Source organism: Chrysochloris asiatica, unplaced genomic scaffold, assembly GCF_000296735.1.
Source record: "Chrysochloris asiatica unplaced genomic scaffold, ChrAsi1.0 scaffold00033, whole genome shotgun sequence".
Lineage (NCBI taxonomy): Eukaryota > Metazoa > Chordata > Mammalia > Afrosoricida > Chrysochloridae > Chrysochloris > Chrysochloris asiatica.
The window spans coordinates 14,177,752-14,200,165 of NW_006408551.1; the positions used below are offsets into that span (position 1 = coordinate 14,177,752).

General features: G+C 35.5%; 1 protein-coding gene across 1 annotated transcript in view; it reads left to right on the forward strand.

Moving 5' to 3' along the window:
* Positions 1-22,414, forward strand: part of TBK1 (TANK-binding kinase 1) — a 92,626-nt gene that overhangs the window by 66,125 nt on the left and 4,087 nt on the right. Inside the window, exons 7-19 of the mRNA XM_006859518.1 lie at positions 3,485-3,664; positions 5,498-5,694; positions 6,403-6,461; positions 6,867-6,958; positions 12,158-12,259; positions 13,248-13,326; positions 17,039-17,160; positions 17,260-17,336; positions 18,052-18,091; positions 19,220-19,321; positions 19,437-19,533; positions 20,381-20,487; positions 20,870-20,941. Coding sequence (XP_006859580.1) covers positions 3,485-3,664; positions 5,498-5,694; positions 6,403-6,461; positions 6,867-6,958; positions 12,158-12,259; positions 13,248-13,326; positions 17,039-17,160; positions 17,260-17,336; positions 18,052-18,091; positions 19,220-19,321; positions 19,437-19,533; positions 20,381-20,487; positions 20,870-20,941 — 1,326 coding nt within the window. The remainder of the gene's footprint in view (positions 1-3,484; positions 3,665-5,497; positions 5,695-6,402; positions 6,462-6,866; positions 6,959-12,157; positions 12,260-13,247; positions 13,327-17,038; positions 17,161-17,259; positions 17,337-18,051; positions 18,092-19,219; positions 19,322-19,436; positions 19,534-20,380; positions 20,488-20,869; positions 20,942-22,414) is intronic.

Sequence of the window (22,414 nt, forward strand, 5' to 3'; positions counted from 1 at the left end):
AGATTAAGCTCGGATCTCAACAGAAACCATGCAGGCAAGAAGGCAACGGGGAGACATATATAAAACCCTGAAAGAAAAAACTGCCACCCAAGGATCCTCTACCCAGCAAAGTTGGCAATCAAATATGATGGTGTAATCAAAACATTCCAGGATAAACAGAAGCTAAGGGATTTTGCCAAAGCCAGCCCTGCTATGAAAAACATCCTAAAAGAAGTTCTGTGGAATGAGAACCAACAAAACCAAACAACAACTAGAAAATGATGTGCGTGGCATCATCACCCTGAACTCAGTCGACAAATGGAAGAGTCAAGAACAGAATAAAATCATAAGAACAGAGGATCTCGGAGGCCAGTCTATGATCAACACAATTACAATGTGAAAGAAAGTAAACACAGAGATCCAGGTGGTGAGAAGTTCAGGTAGATTACAGGATAAAATAGACTGTCTTCAATAGAGAGAAGAATTAATGGACTATAAGGTAACCACAACAATGGGGTTGGGGTCGGGGGTTTAGTTCAGTAATACAAGAAGAGGGAGGAGGCAGAAAAACAAGATAGATAGGGGAACACTGAGACAGGTTTGCATGTCCTAAGTGGGACAGAGGTAAATAGTGATGCATGCTCAACCTTGGAACAACAGGGCTCTGGGATACGGAGATCTAAGTATAACTTGAAGAGGAGAAATAATACTAAAATGCTTTACTCTCTTAAGAATATTAGTCTTCCTTGCTTACTATTGTAAAATTGACATTTGAGTGGGATAGAAAGGAATGTTGGGAAACATGATTAGAGAAAACTTGTAAGCCTGTCTTCAGCCTATAACTGATTGGGATATCTCAAAGGGGTTCTAAAACTTGCCTAGTGAAATAGGCCTTGTGCAAAGCCTTTACAGAGTATAGGACCTTAGGTGGAATACTGAATCCCATCCAGAACCTTGTGAGGTGGGACATTCCCACTAGAAAGGACAAGCAGACCAGCCTGGAACAGCTACAGTGACAGAAGATACATCTTCAAAGAAAGATCATCAGGAAAAACCCAAAACAAAAATGTCAGCAAGACTGGCTAATACAAGAATAAGCTAGCTGTTTGCCAGGAAGACATCAAGGCTAGCATCAGGTTCCTTCAGGACAAACTCCCCTCTAAGACTGAAACTCAAAAAGCATGTAAGCTTGCTGGTGACCACATTGGTCTACTGGTGAGTGGAAGAGGGGGAAAGGTAGCAATGAAGAAATGGGCTGAGTTCAACCATAGTCCATTGACCCCCATTGACCTGGAGATGAGAGAAAGAAGAGGAAGGGCTGGTTGGTTCAAATTGTGGTGAGACCTGAGGACATTTGAGCCCATGGACAAGGACATAGCCACAGAGGGCTAGAGCTGAGAGTGAAGCATCCAGCTGATATGAAGTGAGGAGAGATGCACAAGAACACCCAAACTTGCAGACAGTACCCATTTGATCTAGCCTTAATGGCTCGATAATCAGAACTTGACTAGAGGAAGATTACAAAATAAATAAATAAATATTTTAAATAAAGGAAACAAGGGTAAATTGCTACGATTTGATGAACCTGACCTATACTTAGAGAGGTAGTTACTCTCAATACCAACAGAGAGGGAAGGAGGCTTCACAAAGTATCAGTGCTATCCCCTCTGTACACAGGTTAGATAGGGGCGAGCAACTTAGACATTGGCTACCTAAAATGTTGTTGTTATTGTTAAGTGCTGTGGAGTCGGTTCCAACTCATAGCGACCCTGTACAGGGTTTCCAAGACTGTAAATCCTTACAGGAGCAGAACGCCTCATCTTTCTCCCGCGGAACCGCTGGTAGTTTCGAACTGCTGACCTTGCGATTCACAGACCGATTCGTAACCACTACGCTACCAGAGCTCCATTACCTAAAATGAGGAGGTGATAAAGGCACAAAGTGACTGGCTTACAAGGTTTCAAGAGGGAGTTTAGTTTAAGAATATGGGGGTAAAGAAAGAGTCCCCACTGAATAGATTTCATCTGTTCTAGGTGGGTCTGGTGAAAGGAGATGGGGATAAGATTCATATGATTCAGTAGTGAATAATTGTTATCATGACCAATTGCGACTGTCACAGTTGTAAAGGTAGAAGTTTTATAACAAAAACAGGGGAGTAGTTAATCTTACAGTCCAGAAACAGAGGACCCTAGGACCATCAAGGGAGAAGCGTACAAGCAGAATGCAGGACCTTATCCAAAGAAGCAGTGATGTCAGAAATGGAGGCAGAGATGGGGTCATGGAGAGGTGGAGAGGCTGAGGACTCTATATTTATGGGAAGAGAGGGACTAAGAGCTGGTGGCCAGGAGGCTGACTTGCATAACGTGCCCTTTGGAGATGTAAATTTTTATATATACCTGAGTGTTTTTTTGTTTTGTTTTGTTTTTTAAAAAACTAAAGTGGATAGAGAGAAATACTGTTAACTGATGATACATGGAGGGAATTATAATTATTGTAATGAAACAAGGTATATGATTTGTTGAATGTAAAACTGATGATCTGGCCTGTAAACTTTCACTCAATCCACAATAAAAAAACCTTAAAAAATGACTGGCTTGCAAGCTTTCAAGAGGGAACTTAGATCCAAAGGGCGTGAAGGAAGGCAGAATCTCCACTTAGTAGTATCCAGTCTATCTAGGCAGGGCTGATGAAATGAAATGAGGATATGTGTCTTGTGATACAATAGTGAATAATTGTTATCAGGACTGATTGTGAGGGTTGGAAATGTAAAGGTAGACCTTTTGTAGCAAGGAGGGGAGTGATTAATTTTTCAGTCTAGGAGCTGAGGTCCCTGGGGCCATCAAGGGAGAAGAGCAGAGAGTGGGACCCTACCCAGAGAAGCAGTGATGCCTGAAATGGAGGCAGAGACAATGGCTTGGAGAGATGGAGCAGTTTGGGGACTTAAGACCCAGAGAGGGAGACGGGCTGTGTGCTGACGACTAGGGGGGCAGGCAACCCTTTGGTTGGTTGATGCATGGAGGGGATTGTAACCATGGCAATGAAACAATATACGATAGTATAAATGTAAAAACTATCACATAATTCATAATAAAACATTTAAAAAAAAAAAACCTTTAATAAAAAAAAAAAGGACATTGATCCCTCTTAATGCTGGAAATCAAACTATAATTTCTTCTCCTTATGGTATCATGATTCTATCAGCTGATTTCGTGCAGGTGGCCATGATGTACAATATTATAATGTGTTTGAAAAGTGAAACCTGGGAATAGAAATCAAAGAAAATAGTTCGTGAATGATAAGTTAATTTAAAACTACTCTTCATCCTAATTCATTGGAAAGTGATATTAAACTTAGACTTTCTGAAAATCTGGCAGATCCTTGAAATTTTTATTAATCTAATTTAAAAATAGTAACATTTGTTCATTTGATTTGTTAGTAAATACTTTGATTTTGTATTAAACAAGTTGAAGTTCACTCTTTGTAATTTTTTTCAATACTATTTTAGGGGTCTGCAAGTTCTACTTACCCCTGTTCTTGCAAACATCCTTGAAGCAGATCAGGAAAAGTGTTGGGGTTTTGATCAGTTTTTTGCAGAAACTAGTGATATACTTCACCGAATGATAATTCATGTTTTTTCGCTACAACAAATGACAGCTCATAAAATTTATATTCACAGCTATAATACGTAAGTACGTTTTTTCTTTTCTTCTTGTTGCAAAATGTTGTTATATAATAAAGATCATCATAAATTAGGAGAAGAAATAGAAAAGATAGCTGAACTTTACCATATGTAACTACTTACACTTAGGAAATTGTTTTTGTCCTTAGTATATTTATCTTCACTTATTTTTTAAAGTAAAATGATTAATTTTCATTTCTGTACCCTACCTTGAATTGTATAATCACATAACCACAAATAGCATCTACTAAGAAATGGACTGGTTTTATTAAGAGTACTATAGTATGTCATTTTAAAAATATTATAGCATAAATCATAAGAGTTAGTCTGTGGTGCTGTAGGATAAGTGCAAGACTGCAAGGTTGGTTTTGAACTACAAGGTTGGTGGTGCAAACACAGCAGTCGCTCCTTGGAAGCCCTATACTGGGTCGTTGTAAGTCGAAACTGACTCAACAGCACTTAAAAACCTATGACATATCACACTTAATTAGGTACTTGATGCATATGGGATAATTTATTTTCATAAAAGCATATTACATCTCATCTACCCATAAAAGTAAGTACACACACACACATTTTTATGTAAAACTGGAGAAATCTGAATAAGATATGTGGGTTCTAGTGATGTTAGTATTCTAGCAGTAGTATGGTTCTATAGTCAGTTACGTAAGATGTTACCTTTGGGTGAAGGATATGTGATATTTTTCTGTGTTATTTTTTAAAACTGCATATGAATCTACAATAGTCTGAAACTAAAGTGTTTTTTAAAAATTGTTTATACCATAATTTTTGTTTTGACAAGATATGAATAAGCAATTTATAAAATTCACTAAAAGAGACTTTTGCTGGTATCCTATTAAGAAATAAAATCAGATAAACTGATATATAAAATATATTATCTTTATTTTGGTTCTTAATAGGGCTAAATAAATAAATACTCATCATAGTTAGGCATTTGTCATTGTTTTCATTTTAGAAGTTTACTTGATCAAAAGCCTACCCAAGCTGGATCCAAGTCAGCAGAGGCTTGTGGCATGCCAGGCTTTGTGTTAAGATATCATTGTTGCTGAGACATTTCTTTGACTTCATAAAAACAGGGATTCTGACTTTTCCCCCAGAGCATCCATTTTAAAATTCCTGATCTTAATAATTTCTTTTTAAAACATTATATAGTAATGTTTCAAGTACTTGTCTCAGTTCTTTACATATTTATTATTTGATCATCACAACAGTTCTGTGTGGTGACACTTATTATTATTCCCTTTGTGCTAAGATGAGGAAACTTAGCATTGTAAGAGTTAGATAATTTAAGGTAATACAGCAAGTAAGTGTAAAGAGCTGGGATTTAAACCTGAGTGAAAAAGGAAGACCCTCAATGAGATGGATTGACACAGTGACCACAACAGTGACCTCAAACACAGCTGCGATGATGAGGATGGTGCAGTGTTTCTTTCTGTTGTGCATAGAGTCACTGTGAGTTGGAACCAACTCAGTGATACCTAACAGCAGCAGGCTGACTGCAGGATCAGTGTTGTTAGCCTCTCTGCTTTGTTGATTTCCATTGTTAGATACTAGTAATACTTTATATTATGTAGGTATCTAAACATAAAACATATTTTATAATTGATTGCTTTGTAGATGGTTGGATATGTAAAATGTTTTGTTTAATAATGTTTTTCATTACCCATTTAACAAGACAGCGTATATATGGACTGAACATGATCTTAGAAATATACTCCAAAACAGATATTGTAGGTTTCATCATTAAAAAATGTGAGGGAGCTTTTTAGCTCTCATTTTATCCCCAATTATAATGTCATTTTGGTTTTTCCCACATAGTGCAACTGTATTTCATGAACTGTTATATAAACAAACAAAAATTACTTCTTCAAATCAAGAACTTATCTATGAAGGACGCCGCTTAATTCTAGAACCTGGAAGACTGGCACAACATTTCCCTAAAACAACTGAGGGAAATCCCATCTTTTTAGTAAGCCGGGAACCTTTGAGCACTATAGGATTAATATATGAAAAAAGTAAGTTGGAATTTTTCTGCTTAGCCCTACTAGCCAATAAAAAATAATATTGAGGATATAAAAAGATTTGTGATTTTCATAAAATTGTTTGATGATGACCCTAATGTAGAATTTTCTTAATTATTAACATTTTATAAACTAGTTGAAAGAGAATAGTAGTAAAATTTACAAGCCTCATAGTCACATAATTTAGTTTTCAGATATTTTATTTAAAATAGTAGTTTATTGGTGTGCATTTACTGTAGCACTCTGCTTTAAGTACTTTGCTAACAGTCAAATAGTTTGTGTCCCCATAATTTCAACAAATATCATGTGCCCAATGTATATATGACACTGTCCCATGCTTTAGATTCTAAGAACAGTGAGCTTCTTTTTACATTTTGGAATCTTTTAAATTATTTTCCTAGGGAAAACAAATTATTCAGATTTAAAAATTTTCTTTTTGGGGCATTAGAATTTGATTTAGATTTAAAGAGAAGTTATTTATTTAAGAAAATTGAAACTCCCTAAAAAGATTAGAAATAATTTGTTATGAATAACACTGATGGGTGTTTTTAACGAGGAAAAATTCATTAATGAGTTATTTTTGACTAATACTAGCTTAGATATCCCATATGGTTTACAAAGGATAAAGGTAATTTGTAAAAATTCTTCATGTCTCATTTTAGGTTTTAAATTTCCTATTTCCTATTTTATTTCACATTTCAGTTTCTCTCCCCAAAGTGCATCCACGTTATGATTTAGATGGGGATGCTAGCATGGCTAAGGTTAGTATTTAATTGGATTACTTCATAAAAAATATGAACTAAAATTATCATATCAATAGTAAAAGCAATATAAGTATTTTGTCTTTATATATGCCTACCTGACAAAGGAAATTATTCATTTAAATTGTTATCTTTTCTGTCTTAGTTCTTTCATGTTTTTCTTTACTTTCTAGCTTTTCCTCAAACTTACTATACAAAAATTCTATAGAGACAATGCATGTTTAGTTAATGTAAATGATAAAATAATTATCATAGCTGCATCTATCCTTAGCTTTTAGAGGTTGGTAGTTTATTCTATTCTTAATTAACTTGATAAAAATGTATAAACTTGGAAAATTGAGTGTAAAATTTTCCTTACACTGTACACAGTTAATCCCAAATAATTGACATTTCTTTGTTCATTAGGCAATGACTGGGGTTGTGTGTTACGCCTGTAGAGTCGCCAGTAGCCTCTTGCTTTACCAGGAATTAGTCCGAAAGGGAATACGATGGTTGACGTAAGTAATAGATCAGAAATTAATCTTCACATACAACCAGAAAAATCAAATCCATTCCATTAAGTCATTTCCAGCTCATATTGACCCAGTAGTACAGATTAGAACTACACTATAGAGTTTATAAGACTGTAATATTTTCTGTTGCGGAGTGGGTTATTGTTGTTGTTAAGTGCCGGTGAGTCACTTCTGACCCATAGCGACCCTGTATAGGGTTTCCAAGGAGCAGCTGGAAAGCTTGAACCACCAACCTTGCAGTTCAGACGACTTTGCAGTCTAATGCATTAGCCCACAATGCCACACCAGGGCTCCATGGAGTCAAATTACCAAACTTTTGGTTAGCAGCTGAGTGTTTTAACCATTGTGCCATAAGGGATCCTTTGATCTTCATCTATTGTTGTTGGTGGTGGGTGCTGTCAAGTCAGTTCTGACTCATAAAGACCCTGTGCACAGTAGAACTAAACACTGCCCCATCCTACGCCATCTTCACAATCATTGTTAAACGTGAGCGCTTTGCCAATCCATTTTCTTGGGAGTTTTCCTCTTTTTCACTGACCCTCCACTTTGCTTAGTATGATGTTCTTCTTCTCTAGGGACTGATCTCTTCTGATAATATGTCCAAAGTATGAGAGATGAAGTCTCGCCATTCTGGCTTCTAAGAAGCATTCTGGCTGTACTTCTTTCAACACAGATTTGTTTGTTCTTCTGGCAGACTATGGTACTTCAATATTCTTCTTTAACACCAATTCAAACGTACTAATTCTTCTACGGTCTTCCTTATTCGCTGTCCAACTTTCACATACATAGGAAGCTATTGAAAATATCGTGGCTTGGATCAGGAACACCGTAGGCCTTCAAACTGACATCTTTGCTCTTGAACAATTTAAAGAGGTCTTGTGCAGCAGATTTGCCTAATGCAATATGTTATCTGATTTCTTTGTGCTTCCATTAGTGTTGATAGTGGATCCAAACAAAATGAAGTCTTCGACAACTTCAAACTTTACTTCATTTACCATGTTATTTTTGGTACAGTGGTAAGGATTTTTGTTTTCTTTACATTGAGGTGCATCTTGTACTGAAGGCTGTGATCTTTGATCTTCAGCAGTAGGAATTTTAAGTCCTCTTCACTTTCAGTAAACAAGATTGTATCATCTGTATATTGTAAGTTAGTAATGAGCCTTCTTCTTCTGATCCTGGTGCCAATTCATTCCTCTTCATATAATCCAATTTTTCAGGTTATATGCTCAGCATGCAGATTGAATAAGTATGATGAAAGAATACAACCCTGGAACACACCTTCCCTAATTTTAAACCATTCAGTGTTCCCTTGTTCTGTTCGAACTGCTGCCTCTTGTGCAGGTCTACGTGCAGGTTCCTCATGAACACATTGAACTGTTCTGGTGTACTCATTCTCTGCGGTGTTGTCTATAGCTTGTCATGGTCCACACAATTTGAAAACCTTTACATAATCACTGTAGCACAGGTAAACATCTTAATGTATTCTCTGCTTTCAGTCAAGATTCATCTGGTATCAGTAGTGATATTCCTCATTCCATGTTCTCACCTGAATCCGACTTGAACCTCTGGCAGTTCCCTGTAATGTACTTTTGCAAGTGTTTTTGAGTTATCATTAACAAAATTTTAAATGTGATATGAAGATATTGTCCTATTATTTGATATAGACCTCACTAAATTAATAATGATCATCTCTTCTGACACTACCTCTTCAGGCTAAGGTTAGGTGTTTGATTTTGATAATTAAACAGTATTTCACATTTAGTTGGTAAAACATTTTAACGGCTGCCTTTTCATTTTGATTTTCTTAGTAACTTTGTGAAACACGACAAATATAATCTGAATTTTAAAATTTATACCATGCCGTACAATGTGGTAGCACATGAGTTCCTTTTCTAAGAGTCTCAACATACTTGTCATTTCTGTCTTCAAAGACTTTGGCATTTTTTATTTAATACAATCTGTTCTTCTCCCTAGGGTTTAAACTCTCAGTGTCTCATCTGTTTTCTGTCCATTTCCCATCTTTTCCCCAAATGAAATATAGCATACGCACTTATTTTTTTCAAACAGTATTATTGAAATAGAATTCATATACCATACAATATACCTATTTCAAGTGTATAGTATACACCTGAACCACAGTAAAAATTATAAAGTATTCAATACAAAAAAGTGATTTTTTATGTGCTTACAGAGTTGTGCAACATCACCACTATCTAAGTTTAGAAAATTTTTATCACCCTGAAAAGATATCTGTAGTCCTGGTGTGGTGCTGTAGGATAAGCACTGAACCGCATGGTTGGTTTGAGCCACAAGGTCGGCAGTTCAAACTCAACCAACCACTCCTTGGAAACTCTATATAGGGTCGTTATGGGCTGGAACCGACTCGATGGCCCTTACCAACAACCTACAGCCATTAGCAGTCACTCATTTTCTCCCAACCCCTTACAGCTGCCAACCAGCCTTAGATAGATTATAATTAATCTACTTTCTGCCTCTAGGTCCACCTATTCTAGACATTTCCTATAAATCAAAGCAAACAATATGAGTACATAGTCAGCAAGCAATTTAAAAGCTTTTTTTTTAATATATTCTAGGTCAGAATATTAAGCATCTAATTAAGTATTTTCTCTCTGAAAGTGACTCGTAAGATATGTTTTGTGACATATCTGTGAATGTGGTGGTGGAGCATCCAGGAAAAAAATGATGAAAACTTGTTAGAAATTACCAAACACCTTGAGGCAACAAGTTGCTGGACCTGCAGGCTCAGGACCATAGTCTCAGGGGACAGTATGGTCAATCAGCATAGCATAGACCACAAAGACTGTTAAACACAGTCCGCTTTTCTGAGTAGTCACTGGGATCTTAAAAGCTCATGAGCAGTCATCTGAGATGCAACTATGTCTCTCCCTGTATGGATGAAAGAAGTGTGATGAAAATTGAAGATGCGTGGAATCAATTAGTCCAGTAAACTTATCAAACAGAGGAACATCATTCTCCACGACCCCGAGACCAGAAGAACTAGGTGTTGCCTGGCTACCATAACCAACTGCTCTGAAAAGGGGTCACATTAGAAGGTCCTAGATAGAGTGGGAGACAATGTGGAACAGAACTCAATATTGTAAAAAAGACCCACCTTTCTGGTCAGATAGAGACTTGAAGAACCAGAAACTATGACCCTCAGTCATCCTTCAGGTCTGGAGTGGAACTTACCTTAATGGCTTAGTTGTCAGCCAAGCAGTAGATAGGAATATAGGGGGACAACAACACGTGTAAGGTATCCTCACCAAGGAATAATCAACCTTTTGAGATCAAAAGGAGAGTATTTATCTGAGGACAGAGTTCAGAAGGGTTGCGAAGGAGGGTAGAATGGAAACAAGAATCACAGGGACCAAGTGGGATAACTGATGTTATGTGGTTGGGATTGTGATCATTAAAATGAAACGAAGTATATGATTTATCGAATGTAAAAGTGGTGATCTAAACCATAACTCAATTCACAATAAAAAGTTATGTTTTGTGGATGACTATTATTTAAACCTTTTTTTGTTTTGTTTCAACCTTTTCATAACTTACACACATCATCTTTCCATTTGCTGTAAGTGGAGAATAAATGAATCTCTTGAAAATCATGTTTCTAGTTCCATAACATCATTTGAAGCTTTTGAGTTTTCTGCACACATTTTAATAGCCTTTTAGCTAGGAGATTCTAGCATGTGTGTTTGCTGGGCTCATCTTTCTGGCCATAGTGCCCTTGGTCTTCAGTGCTTGTGACAGTCTATGAATAACACGCACCTAGCCTCCTTACAGAAGCCTATGTGAGGCATTTCATCATCCTTGCTCTTTTGCAGTTCTTCTAGAAGTAGTATTTTTCTTTCTGTTGCCTTTATATGATATCCATAAATTTGTTTTTAGAATACTTTTCTGTGTGATCACATATTTTAGATGTGATCACACATTTAATTTATAAGCCTGTGCTTTTTTATTTCCATTAAGACGTCGCCTTATTTGGGTAAATTGTTGTTAAGTTCTGTTGAGTTGGTTCTGACCCTTTGTAGGGTTTCCCAGGCTGTACAACTTTTCGTGAGCAGAAAGCCTCATCCTTCTATCGCAGAATGGCTATGGACTCCCAACGGCCAGCCTTATGGTTCACAATCCAGTACTTATTGCAGGAGCCACCATGCTCCCTTTTTGTTAAATAGTTCCTGAAAAAAAATAGAAGTATTAGCTGCATTTATTTTCATAAGGTTAATAACAACTTTCTTTTTCTCTTGCTATTGGTATCTACTTCAGTCACTGATTCATGACTTTTTTTTTTTTTTTTTTCTGATTAGTAAATCATGAGAAATACTAGTCTTGACTGGGATTGGTAATATTTTAGACTTCGTGAATATTCTTTGCTTTGTTTTCACAACCTTTAATAATGTAAATACCAGTGTTTACTCACTAACCAGACAACACCAGTCCTTATCCCTTAGTTTGTTGACCCCTGATGCAGACCAAAAACCCTTCAGTTATGTGTTACCTAGTATGTCTTCCCACTTCTTAAGTAATCACATTAGTTGGTTTAAAGTAAAAATCTGAAAGCAAGGTACTATGAAAAATGAAGATAAGTTTATAAATGCTTTATAAATTGTGATTGTAGATTTTTTTACTTAATAAAAAAATTTAATGCCTTAAATTTCTAAACTGTGACCCTGATACATAGTTGTAGTTAAGTATCGCGGAGTCGGTCCCGACTCATAGTGACCCTGTACAGGATTTCCAAGACTATAAATCTTTATGGGAACAGAAAGCTTCACCTTTCTCCCGCGGAACAGCTGGTAGTTTCAAACTGCTGACCTTGAGGATAGCAGCCCGACTCATAGCCACTATGCTACCAGAGCCCCTTTGATACATAGTAGTGGTTTATAAAATCTAAGTGCCATAGATATAAGGGGACTTCAGAAAGTTCGTGGAACATTCCACTATCTTTTGATTCCATTTTTTCACAAACTTTTGAAGTCTTCTCATATGCATAAGGGTTATAAACATGTTTTTAATGGTGCCTAAAAATATGAATTACCTTTCATAATATATCAAGAAGGTTATGAAATGTATTTGAACAGTAGTCAAGCAGTATACTTTGTGACAGAAAAAAGAAAAACAATTCCTTAGTTAACTAATGGGAATAATAATGTTTTTTAGTGAATTAATTAAAGATGATTACAATGAAGCTGTTCACAAAAAGACAGAAGTTGTGATTACATTGGAATTCTGCATCAGAAACATTGAAAAAACTGTCAAAGTGTGAGTAGATTACTTCTTTACTAGTAGTGGTTGAAGGATTCACTGCTATTCCATTTCTGTTTATCTAGTTGTCTATGGCATAATTTAGCATGCCGTGCAAGTGTTTATACTACACTATGCAATTAATAATGATTTATAATGTTTAGAATGAGGAGCAACCTCAGCTTACTGATTACTTCATCACAAAGACAAAAGTTTCATTTCTCAGAAACCAACACTGTCTCTGTCATGGCTTCTCCCCCCTCTCTTTAATCTGCAATAGAAGCAGCTCATGTTTACCTTGCATAGTAGGCACTTTGAAAAGGAAAATATAAAACCTGTAGTCAACAAAAGAAATAGGGAGAGGTATTCTAGAACTGCCTTTTGATGATAGTTTATAAATTTTAGGAAGTCAGTTTTTGTTTACTCTAATTTATTAATCTTATCCCTGGGAATACCTGAAACAAAATTATATTTTAAACTTCCCTTCCCATAGGCTATAGTATTTGCACTACAAAGGAAATGTAATCAATGATATCACTACTACTGTTGTTGTTAAGTGCCCTCCAGTCAATTCTGATTCAGTAGTATAGGGTCTCCCAGGAGCAGCTGGTGGGTTTGAACTGCCAACCTTGTGGTTGGCAGTCCAGTGCTGATCCTAAAGCACCACACCCATATTATTGGCTCCATTAATGCTGAAATCTAGTATTTTGACTATCATCCTGGCATATGACTATTCAAAATTAATATGCCGTCTACATATTATCTCTTAATCTGCAAATTTATAAGTAAACAAATATAAAATTTCTTTTTTAGAAAGACTTCAGTGTTTCTTGGAATCTATTTGCTTATATACTGTGCATCAGTTTTTTATTCTTAAATGACTATAAAAAAACTAAAAATAGAATATATTAAAAAAAAACGTAAAATCTCTACTGTTACACACATTTAAGTTTTTATTAACTTATTTTTCTTATTTGACTTATAATTGACTTATTTTTTCATACAGATATGAAAAGTTGATGCAGATCAATTTAGAAGCAGCAGAGCTAGGTGAGATTTCAGATATACACACCAAATTGTTGAGAGTAAGTATTTACAAAATTATAAAAATCATAGGCTCATAATTGAATTCTTTGCTGGCAAGATTAGATCTAAGCTCTTCAAGAGAGATAATATATCTAAACTCTGCAGAGGAAAAGTAGCCTTTTCCCACTTTTAGGGACTTCTTATAATATTTAAATACCCTTTGTTGTTGTTAAGCTGCGGACCCTACAGCTCAAACTGACCTTGCAATCCAGTGCATTATCCTTCTTAGAACATTTTTAAATGCCTGCTACTTTAAACTCTTTCTCTCTCTCTTTTCTTAAATTCATAATGTTCTTGTGTTTCTGCTTAATTTAATTTTCTTTGGCATAATATAGCATGTATTTGTTCGTATCCGATGTAGCAATAAAGCAAGTTCATTAATGGAATTTAACGTTTAGAATACTTAATTTTGTTTAGAAGTAGAAACAAGTGCTATACGTACGCAAACTTGGTAGTATTTGAAGTATTTTTTCATAGAATGGATTTTAAATTAAAAGTGAAAGAGTTTATGCTATTTCCTTCCTCCTCTTTTCCAGCTTACATTGATTATTGTTTCTTTCCTTCAGAATTCCAGCTCCTAAAATAGTGTTTTCTTATGACTCAGGAATGACTAGTAGACTTGGACATTTAGCACATTCTGATCAGCAATTTTTAAAACATGGAATTGAATAGAAATAGCAAATGTCAGGATGTATTACATAGAATAAGGAAGTTGCTGTTTCAGGAAACTTTTTATTCAGTTAATTAATACAGATTTAAAAGTTACTGGATTAAAATATAAAGTGAATTTTGACAAACACAGAATAAAACTATTAAATGTCAGAGAAATAAGAATTATTCCTCTCTTGTAGCTGTCTGTATATAAGTCTGTATATAAACTGTAAATTGCAAGTGTTGATACTTTTTCTTTGCTTTTGTCTTAGAAGTTGATCTACCAGCTCCTAGGCCTGATAGACACTTGTTTCCAGTGACAGTGTTGCTTTGAATACTTTGATATTGAAATTTTTCTTTGAGGAGCACAAAGTGTTTTTCACTTTTATTATATTTTTGTGAGACTTAGATTTCTAATAAAATTGGAGCCTGGAGTGATTAAATAGCATAAACTTACAGAATCATCTGAATTAAGGGTTCCTGACTTCAGACCTATTATTTTTCACTAAATTTCTTTGTTTTTCCTGTAACGTGTTGAATTGTTGTGACTTTTTCTGTGGAAGACCTTAAGAATTTTTTTCTACCACAAACGTAAAATTATAGGTAGATAAAAATTTTGCATATGCCTACTACCCCAAAAAATGATTATTAAAGTTTTGTTCATTGTGCTGTAGTGATGATTCTTATGGGGTTCCTGCACCCCCAGCATCAGCCTCACAGGAGAACTTAACAGAAATACAAACAGCTGGGCCCCACCCCGGAACTACTGAATTTGAAATTATGGGGATGGGTCTCACAATCAGTGTTTAGTCACTGTTTTACAGTCTTCTTGTATGTTTGTTTTAGTGCCTTCGAGTCAGTTCTGACTCATAGTGACCCTGTATAGGGTTTCCAAAGAGCAGCTAGTATGTTTGAACCACCATCCTTATGGTTTGCATTCCAGTGCTGATCCTACAGTACCAAGCCAGGACTCCTTTTTTACATACTACTAAATGGCTTATTCTATGAATATAAAATTTTTATGTTTTTGAATAACACTGTAGGAGCACAGTGACTCTGTAGGATAAGCACTAGACTGCTAACCTGTAAGTCGGTGGTTGAAACCCACCCGCCACTCCACAGAAGAAAGATGAATCTCTATGAGTTAGAACTGACTCGATGGTACTTAACAACAACAATGTAGTTGCAATCATTTTCCAGTGTTTTTATGCTACTTTTTAGTAGCCAATGAAATTATTATAGTTTAATTGTTATTTCTCAATTGTTGCTCTCTCAGGTTGTTTGCTATTTTTCACTCTTTAATGTAATACTGTAAGAAATAACTTTGTTCATAAATAATTATCTGTATTTTGAAGTATTTAACACATTCTAAACATCAATGTTAAAGAAAACAGAAACCATAAAAGGCAAGATATACATTGGATAATATCAAAATTAAAATTTTGTGTTTAAAAAAAAGCTTAATTAACAAACTGACAAAATGTGTTAGAGATTTTATATAAATAGCTCAAATTGGTAAGGAAGTATCAAGTCAGCAAAAAATAAATTAGTAAAGAACATAAGCAAACAATTTGCAAATGAAGAAAAATATATCTAGTTAATAAACTTGGAAAAAAATGTCCACACAGAATAATAATAGAAAATTGCCTATTTTTATCTTTCAAATTAATAAGACCTTAAAAATTATACCAATGCTAATAAGAGTGTACTCTTTAGAAAGGGCTATTTTTATTGTTAAACCTGCGGTACAGTTAAGTGCTTGGCTACTATTTGAAAAGTTCAGAATTGACTTTGTGGCAATTATCAGCAATAACCCACTTGACAAGCAATAATGTGCATCAGGAGCCTTTAAATCTTGAGACATAGTTAATTCTTTCATTCTTTTTCTTATTTTTAAAAAACTTATTATTGTCATTTGGGTAAAAGTTTAGAGAGCAAGTTGGTTTTCCATTCAGCAGTTCATAAACATTCCCGCAATGTAACAGCACTCTTCTAATGCCTCCCTGTGTTTAACATTTCCATTCATCCTTCTTTCTTATCCTTTCCAGTCTTTTGAACTTCATCCCCTGGCTAATGCTGCCTTACTGACCTTGGATATTTGATGGTTCTAGGGAAAACATACTTCCTAGTCTTTAATTCTAGCCTCCATCCTTCCTTCAGAACTTTTCCAAATAAGTATAAATAAGATTTACAGATAAGTGATTCCTTTACTAAACTGAAATGGAAAAGAAATTAAAATGTGGTTTATCTTCTGTTTTCAAGAGGAGTTGTGTGTGTGTACATGTGCGTGTATGTGTGTTTGGCCTCTAAACAGAGAACAAATATTGGATACCTACGTTTTATACAGAGATCATGCTGATGGTTTTATGTTGGGTATAGTTAATATTCACAACAACTCTGAGATAAAGTACTAACCATATTTTATAGGTAAGAAAACAAATGCAATTTTTTTACAGTAACTATTGTGAATTAGGTGAAGGTTTACAGACAAGATCATCAGCTCTGCATTCAGTAAACCATTCACCTTGCTTCATCTCAATGATTGTAATCCTTTCCCTGTAACACTAAACAAATGTCATTTGATGATTAAAAGTATTTTGTACTTTTTTAAGAAGGATGTTTAATCTGTAAAATATTTTCTAAAATGTCTTAATAGTTGGTCTCATGTTTTATCATCATATGAATTTTAAGATATAGCTTTTCATATTAACATTCTGAGATTTGTCTTTTGATTGAAGTATGTTTAGTTTAATTGAATCTTCTATTTCTTAGTGATGTATGAGATAGTGCTACATTTACAGTCAGGTTGTAGATATGCTCAAATACAGTATCTTGACTGAATTTCCTCATATATAAAAAATTATAGAGTTTCAGCCTACCTCTTGGTAGGCAACAACTTAAGAAACCATCCTTGCATTTAAGATGAAAATAATTACTCAGACTTTGAATTGAAGTTATGTATGAAAAAGAAATATGATCTAGACTTTAGACTCCACTCACACTGTGATGGTCTTCTGTAATGTTTGGCAATCTGGATCTGAATTCATTGGTTTTATTTAGCTTTCCAGTTCTCAGGGAACAATAGACACCAGTCTTCAAGATATTGAAGGTAAATTGTCTCCAGGTGGATTGCTGTCAGATACATGGGCACATCAAGAAGGCACTCATCCGAAAGATAGAAAGTAGGTTAAAACATTATTGGTGATTTCTGCTCTTAACTATTAAATGCCCTTTTTCATATTGATTCAGTTAATTCATTTGGATTTTTCTTCCTTAAATAGTGTAGAAAAGCTACAAGTACTGCTAAATTGCATCACAGAGATTTACTATCAGTTCAAAAAAGACAAAGCAGAACGTAGTAAGTAAAATTTGCCATTTGTCAATGTAAAGAATCAGTCTTAATAGTTCTAATTCAGTTGAACTAATTTGGTAAATTTGTCAGGGTGGCCATTTAAATTATTTATTTCAGAAATGTTGTTTCTTTAGGAAAGAGGTTGAGTCTACTAAAAAGTATTTCCAAAACAGACATTTTAAACATTTATATGTATTATAAATCAGGGGTCTTAAACTTCAGTGCTTCTAGAGACCAGGCAGGTAACAGAAAGGAATAAGATTGGCCAATGAGGCTGAGGAGAGTCAGAGAGGAGGGGCAGCTACAACACTATGTAGCCAATACTTATGGTCACCTGACTTGTTCTATTTCTTAAGAGAAGCAAGAATACAGATTTTGTTAGAAATATCCTGATTTCCAAATGTTGACTTTTTTTTTTGCTTTAATGTTATCACTATACAGACCAAATTGAAATGATATTATCCCATGAGCCACCAGTTTGCCACATCTGTTTTCTACTCTTCGGGTTTGTTTTTTTTTTAGCAAAATATTTTATTTTATGTCAGTATACATATGAAAGGGCTTCAAAAGATTTGTGGAAAATGGAATTTTTCCACAAACTTTTTGAGGCCCCATTGTATAAATCATAACAAAAAATAAAAGATAAAGAAATATAAAAATACATATGTGTGATGTGATTCTATGTTTCTGCATTTATAAAAGTATTTTTTCTTATTTCTAGGACTAGCTTACAATGAAGAACAAATTCACAAATTTGATAAGTAAGTATTCAGTTTAATTAATATTCAGGTTAATAAGTTTTTTGGTGCTCTATGGTGAGATAAGCACGAGACAGTAAAGTCAGCTTGAACTGCAAGATCAGCTGTTCAAACCCACTATCTGCTCCTAGGAAGCCCTGTACAGGGTTGCTTTGAGTTGGAACTGAATTGACAGCAGTAACAACAACAACAAAATGGTTACATTACTGATACGATACTTTTCAAAGTTGAATAAGAAAGTACCTTTTTAATCTTGGTTTTATAGGATTGTAACTGTACTTGCACATTATTGAGGCCCTCGTCAAATTGCACTTATCTGATCCCTGATTGGGAGACTACCTGGAGGGTGGGCTGGGGGTTGGCAGGTGCAGATCACCATTCCACTCAGTCTGCAATTTGATCCGTTCTGATTACAGAGCACAGATAATAGACAAGAAAGGAGGACAGACTTACCCACTTACATAACTCTACAGAACAGTGATTCTCATTTAGGAAATATTTTCTGAACACTCTATTTTGAACCTATGCCTTTTGCTTGTGTCTCTGCCTTGGAAACCTTTGATGTCTACTCTAAATACAACCAGTCCCCAGGTTACAAACATGAATTAGGAACAACTTGTACTTGCCCTTTGTTGTTTTTAAGTGTGACTCCTAGCGACCCTATGTAAGGTTTCTGAGGAGCAGGTGGTGAGTTTGAACATCCCATCTTGTGATTCAAACTAACCTTGTAGTCTAGTGCTTATCCTACAGTACCACACCAGGACTCCTAACGTATGTAAATGTGTTATCACTTTGAGATGATTGAGTCACCCCCTACTTGCAACAAATTCTTCATTACAGTTGTCTTCACATTTGCTTGTGCAGCTTTTAAAACACTGAGAAGACTCTAAGCCTTTTCTTGTACAAAAGTGAGGCCAATTAAGAGCTATAAACACCTGTCCCAACTTATCTACAAATTCCAGTTAGACACACACTTAGGAATGGATCTCGTTCATAACCTGGGGAATGCTTATACTCTAAAGCTACAACCTCATTATAGAGAGTGGATACACTTCACATATGTGAAAAAGTCTTGATGTTGGAAATAGAGTGAAAACAGTTTAAGCTTCTTTGATTATTTCCAAATTACAGGCAAAAACTCTATTATCATGCAATAAAAGCTATGACCCACTTTACTGATGAATGTGTTAAGAAGTATGAAGCATTTTTTGAAAAGTCAGAAGAATGGATGAGGTAGGTAAATGTGTTTTGGGGAAAGAGTGGTTGATTACAACATACTATTTAATGTTTGTGATATTAAAGGATTTGTACTTCATTAAGTTACCTATTAATTCTTTGTGATTTTCAGAAAGATGCTTCATCTAAGGAAACAGTTGTTATCACTAACTAATCAGTGTTTTGATATTGAAGAAGAAGTATCGAAGTATCAAGACTACACTAATGAGGTACCAAACCCAAAACACTAAACCAACTGCCATCAAGGCAGGTCTGAGTCTTGGCAATCCTGTAAGGGGTTTCCAATACTGCCAGTGTAAACAGGAGCAGACAACCTCATCTTTCTCCTGATGATCTTGAGGTTAGCAGCCCAATGCTAATCCACAGTGCCACATCAGCAATTTCAGATACAGTAAAAGAGCCATTTTCTCCCTTCTTGTTGTTGTTATGTGCCATGGAGTCGGTTCCGACTCATAGCGACCCTGCATAGGGTTTCCAAGGCTGTAAATCTTTACGGGAGCAGAAAGCCTCATCTTTTTCCCACGGAACAGCTGGTAGTTTCGAACTGCTGACCTTCCGGCTTGCAGCCTGATTCGTAACCACTACGCTAATTATTCTTAGTTTATACCTGATAATACCTGGTATGGTGCTGCAGGATAATGTGCTGAACTATCAGGTTAGTTTGAACCACATGGTGGTTCAGACTCACCAGCTGCTCCACTGAAACACTATACAGGGTTGCCATGAGTCAGAATCAATTCTATGGCGCTTAACAGCAGTAAGAACAATAATTGAGAAGGGAAGAAATAGGATAGAATGTGTATAATATTCTGTTTTCTCACTTGTTTTGATACGTATTCTGTACCAAAATTTTAAAATGTGGATACTTTAAAATTCAAAGCATGTGGTAGACCATAATTTTATCATCTATACAAAAAGTTGTTTAAGTATTGTGTTATGTCATTAATGGCTCCTAAATTACAGTTTAATGCTATAAAGAGTTTATTAAAATCTGTAATATGTGGCTCAGTAGTAAATATTCTATTGTGAAATTGATGTAGGTTTTTGATATTTCAGTTACAAGAAACTTTGCCTCAGAAAATGTTTGCAGCTTCCAGTGGAATCAAGCATACCATGCCCCCAATTTATCCAAGTTCTAACACGTTAGTGGAAATGACTCTTGGGTAAGAAACTTATCATCAGTAACTAAAGGTTTCCATTTAGTTTTATTTCAGTTTGTGATCCTACTTTTATATTTTAAAATCCTTTAATGTTTCTTCTGAGTATAACATTTATTAATTTTCTTAAATGAATTAGTTAATTCATTTAAGAATTAATGAGTAGATTTGAACCACCATCCTTGCGATTAATAGTCCAATGCTTAACCCACTGTGCTACCAAGGCTCATTGGAGAGCTAATTATAAAAGTGTGCAAGGGACCAGACGTGGTTTTTTTCTATTAAATTTTTCTGTAAACATAAAACTACTCTAAAATATACATCATACTAAAACATTTGCATACCTGTTTTGCTCAGAGGTGCTTATTTATTTATTTTATATGTTTAGTATGAAGAAATTAAAGGAAGAGATGGAAGGTGTGGTTAAAGAACTTGCTGAAAATAATCATATTTTAGAGAGGTGAGTAATGAAAAATCATACTGTACTTTGATTTTATATATAATTGAGTATATATTTATCTATACTTGTATCTACTTGTATAAGTAGGTAGGCAAGGGAAAGGAATAAACAGTCATATAGATCCCTTATGGTTTCCAGTGTGATCGTGAAATCAGTGATGCCTGTTTATTGGGTTATTTGCATCAAGATGTCAGTTGTGATGATTCCATTTCAGAGTAGCATTGATTAGTAGAATTATTTGCTTATTTAAATCAGTTTTTTGAAAGCAAAATCTCTTATACATTATTATCTATAATTAGAATAGTAATTTTCAATTTAGGGGCAGCACTCTGGTGGTATGTAACTTGCTGAACCCTCTGCAGAATCTTTGCAGAGGATATAAAGTCCTAATAAATGAGGGAGAACAAACATGAAAAGGTACAGAGCTAGTAAGGCCGTCTGGGTGAGATCCTTGCCTCATCCTGGTTCCTGAGAGTGTCATGGATTGGATTCTATCCCTGCGATGTTATGTGTAGACTTGGCTAGGCCATGATTCTCAGTGCTATGTAGTGTACAAATAGGAAGCACCAACCATTCCTCCCAAAGCCCTCTCTACTCAGACAGAACTCAGACATCATGCTCTCAGTTGTGGGGTTTATTAGAGAAGTGAGCAGGTTACAATACAAGATCAGAAGATGCTTAGGGCACAGTTATTCCAGTTAGATGCTGATAAATTCCCACAGGACACATTGCTCCACCATAAGCCTCAGCCTGAAGGTACTCAACTCTAGTTCCGTGTGTCAGCAAACCTAGCTCCCCCACTTAAGTGCTTGGAAGCACTTCACTGTATAAGCAAGATTCCCGCCTGGAGTCACTCTGCTTTACCTGTACCGTGGACTGGGAAGTCCACTACTCTCTCTCTTGCTCTGGGTTTTGGTTCTGCTACTTCTGGTCTTCTGCCACTTCTCTGGTGTCACAGCTTCCTGTCCCTGGTCGAAGAAGCTCAGTGCACAGGAATCTTGGTGTCCAAAGGACGAATTCCACTCCTGGCTCCACGTCTTTGATAATAGTGAGAATCCCCTCTCCTTCTTCTGAGGTGGCTCATGTTAAACCTATGCTAGAGTTTCAAGTTTTTATAATTAACTGTGCTAACATGTACAATTGATTCCTGTCATCCTATTAGTATCTTCTTCCACCATCTCTTACCCAGACACAGCAGGGCAGAAATGTTGTTTGGTGGGAGTTACAGACTCTGGCTAGAAGTGACACTAAACCACATGCAGTTATCCTCCGTTTTGTGATTTGATGTCTTTATTCTGTGCTGTTAATGCTAACCTCTGTATGTTAATGAAGCAGAATTAGGAGCAGTAGTGTGATGAAACCTAATATAACCGGCAGGATGAGGTGTGTGGTATCTTAAGTCAAATCTTGAGATAATAAAAGCGATTAAACAAGTGGGCAGAGATCAGAGAGACCTCAGTAACATCAAAAAAG